The sequence below is a fragment of the Myiozetetes cayanensis genome, unplaced genomic scaffold, assembly GCF_022539395.1.
Source record: "Myiozetetes cayanensis isolate MyiCay16 unplaced genomic scaffold, myiCay2020 scf20-37, whole genome shotgun sequence".
Lineage (NCBI taxonomy): Eukaryota > Metazoa > Chordata > Aves > Passeriformes > Tyrannidae > Myiozetetes > Myiozetetes cayanensis.
Genome location: NW_026087412.1, coordinates 875749 through 885881, shown reverse-complemented (window position 1 = coordinate 885881; position 10133 = coordinate 875749). Strand labels below are relative to the sequence as shown.

Sequence of the window (10133 nt, the reverse complement as noted above, 5' to 3'; positions counted from 1 at the left end):
GGACCTGCACTGGCATCACTGGGGCAGTGTCAGCTGTGCCCATCACTGCATAGGTGTGATATTAATCTTATCATTAATACCCCAAAAATAATTTCAATCTGGATTCCTTCTGCCCAAGTTAAAATCCCTCCCAATGGAACTGGTTGTGCTGGGAGCTGTGGGTTGTGGGACAGTGGTTCCAGGGCTGCAGCCTCTCAGTTGTCCCCTTATTCCCTCTGCCCTGGCTGAATCCAGTGTTCCAGGCACTGATCCCTGCTGGGGCAAGGGGGATTTAGGGAGGGTTTAAGTGTTGTAATCAATGCCAATTTTCAGAGCTGCTGGTGGGTCCCTTGGGTCCCTTGCCAGGCATCTTTTATTTGAGAGCAGTGCAAGAGGGATACAGGCCCCCAACTTTAGGAGTTCTGGGCAGGACGTGGGCTGAGGTTGAGGGAAATTTTGGTGGCTTTTACTCAGAGGGTGGGCAGGCCCTGGCACAGGTTGCCCAGAGAAGCTGTGGCTGCCCCATCCCTGCATGTGTCCAAGGCCAGGTTGGACAGGGCTTGGAGCAACCTGGGCTGGTGGAAGGTGTCCCTGCCCATGGCAGGGGGTTGGAACTGTTGTTTAAAGGTCCCTTTCCACCCAAAGCAGTCTGTGATTCTGGGATAGCTGCACCAGCCATTTCCCAGGGTGCTGCCGGATCCGTGAGCCCGATGCCAGGGCCCTTCTGGCAGGTGAGGAGGGCAGCTGGGCTGCACGGGGGTGCTGGCACTCAGGCTCTCTGCACGAAAGGAATCACATCCTGAATCTCGGCAGAAAACCCTTAAACTGAAAAAAACCCAAACAAACAAACAAAAAAAAAAAAATCCAAGGGAGAAAACCCCCCAAGCCTTGAAGCAAGGCTTGGCAGTGATAACAGTTTTTATATCCCTGGGGGCCGGCCCAACAGCTTTTATTGCCCCTCTTCTTTTTTTTTTTCTTAGCAATGCAAATCCAATCCATATTTTAGAGCCTGCCCTGCACTGCCTGTCCACAGAGGTCGGGGGGAGCCTGCCAGCCTGGTGGCAGGACAGGTGGGACCCTCGCCCTGCACCCCTGGCTCCTGCAGGGCTGTGCCCAGGGCTCTGATGGCCGGGGCCGAGCACACAGGGCGGGAGCTGCTGGACATGGAGGTGAAGGCCAAGGCCTGGCGGCCACCCTGGTTCGAGCGCCACGTGCAGCCGTGCCTGGCAGAGCTGCTGGGCAGTGCCCTCTTCATCTTCACCGGCGTCCTGGCCGCCGTGGAGGGCGCGGGGCGGCTGCAGCCCGCCCTGGCACACGGGCTGGCCCTGGGCACCGCCGTCGCCGTCCTGGGGGACATCAGGTAAGGGGGGCCGGCACACACGGCCTTTGGGACCCTCCCTGCCCACATCTCGGTGCTGAGCACCCCTGCCCTGCCATCCAGCCCCTGGTCAGTGCCGTGGCTGCTTGCGGGGGGTTGGTGGTGGTGGCACTGGTGGGGCCATCTGTGGTGGCACCCCTAATCCTGTGGGCTTGGGGCGGTTCACCTGGCTTTGGACTGACCATTTTAATTCTTAGCCCCTTTTTAACAAAAGCTGTCAAAGCTGAAATAGAAATACCCTCTTCTTGGGGTTGGAACTAAAAGATATTTAAGGTCCTTTCCAACCCAAACCATTCCATGATTCTCTGATTCTCTGGAAAGCTGAGACAATTCCTTTCACAAGGATGTCAGAGCAAAACATTTTGACCCAAGTGTGCTACTCCCCTGGGTATCTTCAGGTGAGAGATTTAGCTCCCATTTACAAGTGGCTTCAATTCCCCAAAAGCAACATTTAGACAAACCTCTCATTGAAAAAGGTGTTGTCTGGTGCTAAGATATAGATTTATCCTCAAGGAAGGGACACCTTCCACTAGCCCAGGTTGCTCCAAGCCCAGTCCAACCTGACCTTGGACACTTCCAGGCATGGGGCAGCCACAGCTGGCTGGGGTTGGTTTGCAGCCAGGTCCTCCTTCAGCCCCCAGGCTCCCTCCTGTCCTGGGGGTGTTCACAGCCCAAGCCCCATCCAGCCCAAGCGTTTGCTGCCCTGAACAACACAATGCCTTGCTCTGATGATGGCTCTTAATTCCAGCTGAGGAATGAGGTGTGATTATCGTTCCCAGACACTCTGACTCATCCCTCACCAGCAATTATCAGGGCTGATTGGTTATGAAACCTGCTCGTTAGCACGTGTCTCATGATAATCTGCTTTAATTAGAGGGTCTCTGAGTCTGTCTTGCTTGTGGTCCTCGAGACGAGTGATTTAGGTCTGGTACTGAGGTGCCCGGCCCGACAGCCCCTCTCTGTCCCTGCCTCCTGTCACCTCCCAAGCTGGGTACCAACCCCCCAGCATTCCTGCAGCTCTGGGGGAGACCCCTTCTCCCCACATCTGCTCTGCCAGTGCTGCAGCAGCTCCTGGAAGCACCTGGAGGTCTCCAGAGACCCATCCCCAAACCATGTCCCTCAAACTGCCCCTGCCAGCACTGCAGGATGGGTTGGGTGTCCAGCCTGATGCTGCTGCTGCTTTGAAGCAGTGACTGCAGAGGGAGGAGACAGCTGGGTTCTGCTCTTCTGGAGCATGTAGCACCTTCCCACAAAAGGACTGGAAAAGCATTTGTGGCTCCAGCCCTTGGTGAGCCCCAGGAAGGGAACCCTGTGCTGGGAGGGAACCTCTGCTGATGCTCCTCTCTCCTTTGCAGCGGAGGCCACTTCAACCCTGCCGTGTCCCTGGGCGTGTGGCTGGTGGGGGGGCTGAACATGACGATGCTCATCCCTTACTGGGTGTCCCAGCTCTGTGGAGGGATGATTGGAGCCGGCCTGGCAAAGGTAAGGATGCTGGGGGTCCTCTCCACCCAGGGCTGGGACACAGGGACTCCCCTTGCTCTGCCAGAGCTGGCCTGACCACCCCAGCCTGCTGCAGCCCCAGGCTCTAAGGCCAGGCTAATTAACTGATTACTAGCTCCATCTGTCCTCCAGAGGTTTGCTGTGCCACACTAACTGGGCACAGAAGGGCACACGGTCCCCCTGCACCCTCCCACCATGTTCACACACAGCATTTCCCTGCACTTGTGCCTCCAGCACTGCACCCCAAGCTCAGTTTGGGTTTGGTGCTGCCCATGCCCACCATCCTGGCAGCCAGCACCCACCTGCACTGCGTGATTTGGCCGCCACAAGCCCCTGGGTGACTGGGTGAGGCTCATCCCCCCCAGGAGAGCGGTACCTGGCTCATTGTCCCAGGAGACACCGAGAGCCTTGTCAGCGAGTTGATGTTTGCCAGGCTGGCTTTCAGGAGGCAAGTGCTGAGTTTAGCTCCTCTTTAACCCGCCCACGCTGTCCTGACAGTGAGCACATATGCCCGGTAAAGCCTCAGTGTGGAGCATGGAGGGCACCAACGGGCTCCCCCCGCACAGGCCGTGGCACCGAGCGAGCGCTACGGGAACGCCAGCGGGGGAGCCTTCGGCGGCATCACGGCCGACGAGCAGATCCCTGCTGCCCTCGTGGGGGAGGTCGTCATGACCACCTTCCTGGTCCTGGTGGTCTGCATGGGCGCCGTCAACGGGAAGACCAAGACCCCCCTGGCACCGTTCTGCGTCGGCTTCACCGTCACGGCCGGCATCCTGGCGGGGTGAGCTCCTCAGCCCCGTGCCCGCTCCTGCCCTCGCTCCAGCAGCTGATGGCACCAGGCAGGGGGCCAGGTGGGACCACTGGCTGTGGGGATGGAGCTGGTGCTCAGAGCCCCAGGGGCAGCTCCAAACAGCCGCAGTCAGGGCTGCTCTGGTCCCGCCTCAGCCCGCGCACAGGGCTGGTGTCGGCTCAGCCCGGCACGTGGCACCGGAGCTGGCGCAGCCCTCACGAGCACCGGCGGTGGGTGATAAACCCCAGGCCCTCCTGGGCCGTGTTTGCTGTAGGAAGCTCTGAGCAAACAGGAGAGGGTTTATGTCCTTCGTGTCCCCGGGGCTGCTGGAAGTGCTGCCAAGCTTGCAGCTTTCTCTGTGCATTGGGAGAGCAGCCCAGCCACGGTGCCACTGTGGTGGGATAATGAGCCTTCCCTGTTTGAAAGCCTGGCTCCTGGGATACCCCAAAATAAACTTGGCACTGGTGCCTCTACCTCACGCTGGGTTTTCCCCAGTAACTGGCCAGTGGTGTGAGTGAAGGCTGGTGCTGGTGAGCGGCCACTCCCGGGGCTGGGCTGGTCCCTGGGTGGCAGCTGAGCAGCCACTCGGGGCTGGGCTACCGTGCAAAACCATCCCTATCCCCAAGCAGCCGTGCTGGGATGGCACAGCGTGTTCTGAGCCAAGGGGACGGTGCTGGCCCCGTGTCCCACCCCAGTGACGCAGCCACTCTGTTCTTGTTGCAGGGGTGGCGTGTCTGGAGCCTGCATGAACCCTGCCCGAGCCTTTGGACCAGCTCTGGTGGCAAACTACTGGGACTACCACTGGGTGTACTGGGTAGGGCCCATGGTCGCTGCCCTCCTGGTGGGTGTGCTGGTGAGGTACGTGGTGCCTGTGGCAGCACAGGGAGCGGGGTGTGCAGACTGACCCCCTGTACCCCCTGTGCTGCTGCTCAGCTCCCTGCACTGACACTGCAAGCGGCCACTTTTCCACAAAGATGTCCGAGGGCTGGAAAATCCCTTCCCTTCTCCTGAGGAGAGGATGACAGCAGAGATCCCACCTGTGTCCAAATGTCTGTGTTAGCTCCATCCATGTCCCGTGTGGTGAATACAGCTCTGCTGGTGCTGGGCTGCTGCCATTGCCATGTCCCTGTTGCTCCCCTGCGAGGGCAGAAGTGCTGACCCCGGATTTCTCTCTCTTTTGCCTCCCCAAAGGCTCCTGATGGGTGACCGGACCACACGCCTGCTCCTGCAGTGACGCCGGGCCCTGGACCCTGCCCGTGCTGCAGCCACTGACCTGCCATGGCATGGGTCAGCACAGCCAGAGTGAAACCTCCTGCTCCTGCCCCCTCCTCACCTCCACACCTCCCCTCCTCACCTCCCCTCTGCACCTCCCAGGCAGCTGTGGTCCAGCAATGGCTCCCCAGATGCTGAAGGGAGGATGGGAACCCCCAGCCATCCTGTGGTTGCCAGGGCTCTGCCAGCCCCTGCCGTGGGACCAGCTCAGCATGAGCCCCCTCTGAGCAGCAGCAGTGCCCGTGGTGCCCCAGCCTCCCTCGGCATCACCCATGCACAGTGTCTGCCCCCCAGGGCTGTCCCTGGGCCTCTGCGGTGCCAGGGAGCCCTCTGCCCTCAGGGTGGGCACTGCTGCTCCCCAGTCAGCTTGTCAGGATGTTGCCAAGCAGCTCTTGCCCCTGACCTGCCCCATGGGCTCTCCCATGGAGGGGGACAGGAGAAGGGAGCTTTGGGGACAGTCTCATCTCTGGCCCCTCTGGGAGGATGGGGTAGGGGCAGTCAAACACCCTCCAAGAGCTCAGGGTGGGTCATCTCTCCCCTACCAGAGGAAGGGGCCAGGGCCCAGGGGGAGGGGGCTGTTTGGCAGAGGGGGTGCTGCCACAGGCAGGAGGAGCCTGCAGAAGGAAAGCGCTGGAGCTGTGTGGGCAGGGGGAGAGGAGCCAGCACAGCAGCTTTGCGTCAGCCGGGCACCCGGCCCCTCCAGCAGCGCTGCCCTGACTCATCCTGCGGCCTCCCCAGCCTCCCCCGGGGGTTCACTGGGACCCTGTTCCCCTCCCTGGGGCTTGCTGGGTGGTGAAGGGGCACGAGGGTGTCACTGTGAGCACCCCCTGCCCCAGCCAGGACCCCTCTCTTCCCTGGATTTGGACACTCCGAATTGTGCAAACTTTTAACCCTGGAAATGCCCGTTGCTTTCCCAGCCCCTCCCAGCACAGCTCGGGAGTGCCCCTGGGCTGGCCCTGGGGCAGGGGCTGTGCTGGCAGAGCTGTGCCCCCCACCCTGCCCGGCTCCGTCCAGGAATGGGGCTGCAGGGCAGGAGGAGGCAGGGGGAGGGGAGTGCCCAGCTGCCCTCAGCAGGGCAGTGGCACGTTCCCCAGGGCAGGAGCTGTGTGCTGGGCTCTCCAGCAGTCGGAGGATCTGGAGGAAACCCTCGGGCCAGGCAGATGCTTCGTCCTCTCTCCACAGGCAGCTCCTCACAGCTGCTGTGACAGGGCAGTTCCCAGCTTTCCCCTGTGCCCGTGGGGTTGGCAGAGCCCTGCCAATGTCACCTCTCTATTTTCAGCTTGTTTTCTACTTCCCAGCCCAGGAGGTGACCCACACAGGGACACAGAGACAAAGATGTGCTCACAGAGAAGGACGATGCTGTAGAGATGCTGGAATGAGGGAATGCCGGGGTTGGAACATCACTGGCTCAGACGGGGGGGCGTTGCTGCACCCCTGCCCTGGGCAGGGCTGGGGGCTGGGGGGGGGCCCTGGTCCTGGGGGCACCGTGGGCCCCAGGTGAGCCACGGAACCAGCAACTGCTCCCTTAGGAAGGAGAATGATGCAACCCTCAGAAGGAGACAAATAGCATGAAGATGTCACTGGGATAGTTGTCATGGCAACACCACAAAAAATGCCAAACCAAACGTGGACCAGAATCACTGCTTCTTCCCCAAAGGAGGAAGCTGGTACTGGTGGGAGCTGGTGCTGTGGGGAGTCACCCTGGGGACTCACCTGCCCCAGCCCCTGCTCAGGGTGCAGATCTGTGGGAGCGGGGCTGAGGCCACTGGGGTGTGACAGGTTCCCCCCTTCCCCTTTTGAGAGGATGCTCGGCCCCTCAGCCCCGCAGGAAACATGCTTGGCTGCGGCTGCCTCTACACGGGGGACCTCCTGCACCCCCATCCCTCCTGCACCCCCATCCCTCCTGCACCCTGATCCATTCATTCTGCACCCTCATCCCTCCTGCACCCCTATCCATCCTGCACCCTGATCCCTCCTGCACTTCGATCCCTCCTGCACCCCGATCCCTCCTGCACCCTGATCCCTCCTGCACCCTGATCCCTCCTGCACCCCAGCTCCATCCTGCCCCCCGTCCCTGTCCCTCAGCCCCTCTCCCTGCTGCACCCCGGTTCCAAGGCCCCTCTCCCAGTGGGTGCAGGGGAGGGGTCTCAGCAGGTCCCCCTGGGGGGGTGGTGCTGCTGCCCGTGGTCCCCGGGCGAGGGGGACAGGAGGGGACACGGCCCCCAGTGCTGCCCTGCTTGGCTGCTGCTGTGTTCAGCACACATCTTTCATTTGTCAGGGTGACTTTAGATAAAGCAGCTGTAACGCCACGTTGTTTTTCCTTGAGTATTATTAAAGTGCTTAATATATGCTAATTAAATACCAATTAACTTCCAAGCACTTAATGTGCTTTAAGGACATAAAATACATCTCATTCCCATTCAATTACATTTGCATCAGGCCTGGACATGGGTCTGCACCATGTTTTTTCGGCACATGGATCTCCCGGGATGTTTCCTGGTGTTTTCCAGGTTCTGGGTGCCTGTTGGGATGGAAATGGCTCCTGTTGGGATGGAGATGCTGCTCAGGAGCAGGGCAGGTATGGGCCCCTGATGCTGTGGGCACTGGTGGAGTGGTTGTTGCTGAGATATGGGGCTGCTGAGGACATCAACACTCACCCCCTGCATGATGGAAGGCTGGGGGAGCCCAGGGCACTTCGGGGGGATGCCAAAGGCTCCGCAGACGTTGGGCACGTGCTCGGCTGGGCACTGCCAGCCATGTCTGGCACCAGCACTTTGGAGGCACAGGGACAAAAATCAGGGTGTGCTCTGGGAGCAGCATCAGAAGGATGTTTGTCTGCCCCTGTCTCTGCCCCCGCCCTTCCTGTGCTCACACTGCAGCTCTTTCTCTGGATAAACGCCCTGGACACACAGGGCTCAGGGGAATGAAGCCCTGCTCTCCCTGCACTCGGGCTCCCGGTGCCAGCCCAGCCACTGGCAGCTCCTAGCTGTCCCCACAGTGGGGGTTGTCTCGGTGCTGGGGCCTCACCGGGCCATGTTCCCACACAGAAGGCTTTTCATCTGGGCAGAACAACGCCCGGCTGTTCCCTGTGCCCGCTGCCTGCCAGCTCTCTCCTGCAGTCTGGGAAAGGAGGGGCTCCCAGAGTTTTCCCTTCCAAATCCTTCTCTCAGCAGGGTTAGGGGGGCTGTCAGTGTATACCCCCAAAGCCTGGTCTTAAAATAGCAGCACTCCCGAGCAGAGGCAGCACACTGAGGTGCCCAGAACGTGGTGGGGTAGGATGGATGAATGCTTTCAGAACATGCCCCATGAGAGCATCTGGGAGTTCTCCCGTTGCTCGACTCTGAAGCTTTTCTGCATCTGGAGAAATCCCAGCCTGAGAAGCAAAGGTGAATTGATCCTTGGAGCTCATTTTGCCCACCGGGCGGATCCGCAGTGGCTGCGGAGGGCGGACCCCGAGCTCATCCCCCAGTGTCTGTGCCAGCCCTCGGCGCTCCCCGAGTGCCGGTGCCACGGGAGCTCCCCTGGGTGCTGAGCCGGGCTGGGTGCTGAGCTGGGCTGGGTGCTGAGCAGGGCTGGGTGCTGAGCGGGTCTGGGTGCTGAGCGGGGCCGGGTGCTGAGCGGGGCCGGGTGCTGAGCGGGGCTGGGTGCTGGGTGCTGAGCGGGTCTGGGTGCTGGGTGCTGGGTGCTGAGCAGGGCTGGGTGCTGAGCCGGGCTGGGTGCTGAGCAGGGCTGGGTGCTGAGCAGGTCTGGGTGCTGAGCGGGTCTGGGTGCTGAGCAGGGCTGGGTGCTGAGATGGGCTGGGTGCTGAGCCGGGCTGGGTGCTGAGCTGGGCTGGGTGCTGAGTGGGGCCGGGTGCTGAGCGGGGCTGGGTGCTGGGTGCTGAGCAGGTCTGGGTGCTGAGCCGGGCTGGGTGCTGAGCGGGGCTGGGTGCTGAGCTGGGCTGGGTGCTGAGCAGGGCTGGGTGTTGAGCGGGGCTGGGTGCTGAGTGGGGCTGGGTGCTGAGCTGGGCTGGGTGCTGGGTGCTGAGCAGGGCTGGGTGCTGAGCAGGGTCGGGTGCTGAGCGGGGCCAGGTGCTGGGTGGCCGCGTGGGCACGGCCGGGGGCGCGGGGACAGCGGAGGTGGGCGCTGACGTGCGGAGCCAGCTCTGCGCGTGAGCTGGCACTGCGTGTGGGAGCGGGGAGTGGGGATGGGGGAGTGGGAGCTGGGAGGAATTCTGGGGAAGCTTTTACAGCCACGCCATTAGCGGGCACACGGACGGGGATGGGCTCCTGCCCTCCTGGCCTTGGATGGTGCCCAGGGGGTTGGGGACTGTGCCCCCAGACTGGGCATCACCCCTCATTGCTCTGCCACGTCCCTCGCGGCTGTGCCACGTCCGCTGATGACGAGCCATGTCCCTCGATGCCATACCATGTCCCTTGAGACTGTGACGTGTCCCTCACTGTTATGCTGTGTCTCTCATCACAGTGCCACGTCCCTCACTGCTCTGCCATGTCCCTTGCTGCCATGCCAAGGCCCTTGCCACCGTGCCATGTCTCCCACCACTGTGCCCCCTGCAGCCCTCCAGGCTGCATTTGCTCTCCTGCCCCAGAGCAAGGCCCCAGAGCTGGAGCAGCCCCCCTGCCCATCACCGGGTATGCAAAGAGCACTAACGAGCCTCCCCACCACGTGCAAAGCTCAGGGGCTCCTGCAGAGACCTGGGGCGTTTCATGGGGTCAGGAGGGGACATCTCCAGCTCACTCCCAAGCCGTCCCAGACCTGTTTCTCACAGCAGAGCAGGAGAGGCTCTGGAACACGGAAAGGAAAGGAAATATGGGGAGAGGGGATTATTCCCTCCTCACCCTGCTCATGTTTCTACTCCTCATTCTCTCGATCTTTCACTTCTTTTTGTTGGCATAGGCCGCCCACTCGAGCTCCCCAGGGAGGGGCTGGCACAGAGTTGTGTCCCTGGGACTGGGGCAGTGCGGGGGCCGGGACCCCCAGAGCCCCTGTGCCCCCTGGAGCCCCCTTGCCCTCGGCTGGAGAGGGAACAGAGCCCCGGAGGCAGCGGGGGCTGCACCCCCTCCCTGCACACCCGCTGCCATCCAGCCTCGCTTCCCCCAGCACTCAAGTGTTTCTGTGCCCAGCACTGCTGAAGGATTTACATTTTAAAGGGGCTTTAAAATGGATTTGGACAGACATTTATTTCCAAGCATTATTTTTTTCAGCATTTGCCAC

General features: G+C 61.4%; 1 protein-coding gene across 1 annotated transcript; it reads left to right on the top strand.

The window, feature by feature from the left end:
* Positions 1–1103: 1103 nt before the first annotated feature.
* Positions 1104–4881, top strand: AQP8 (aquaporin 8). The gene is made up of 5 exons (XM_050317583.1): positions 1104–1339; positions 2713–2839; positions 3424–3638; positions 4371–4505; positions 4839–4881. The coding sequence occupies exons 1-5, from the start codon at positions 1104–1106 to the stop codon at positions 4879–4881; spliced, it is 756 nt and encodes a 251-aa protein (XP_050173540.1).
* Positions 4882–10133: the final 5252 nt, after the last annotated feature.

Bases quoted from the DNA above. Each gene is read 5' to 3' on its own strand.
- AQP8 (XM_050317583.1), top strand. From the start codon at position 1,104: ATGGCCGGGGCCGAGCACACAGGGCGGGAGCTGCTGGACATGGAGGTG. The intron at 2,840-3,423 runs GTAAGGATGCTG...CCCCCCGCACAG, and splicing joins TTGGAGCCGGCCTGGCAAAG to GCCGTGGCACCGAGCGAGCG. The intron at 4,506-4,838 runs GTACGTGGTGCC...GCCTCCCCAAAG, and splicing joins CTGGTGGGTGTGCTGGTGAG to GCTCCTGATGGGTGACCGGA.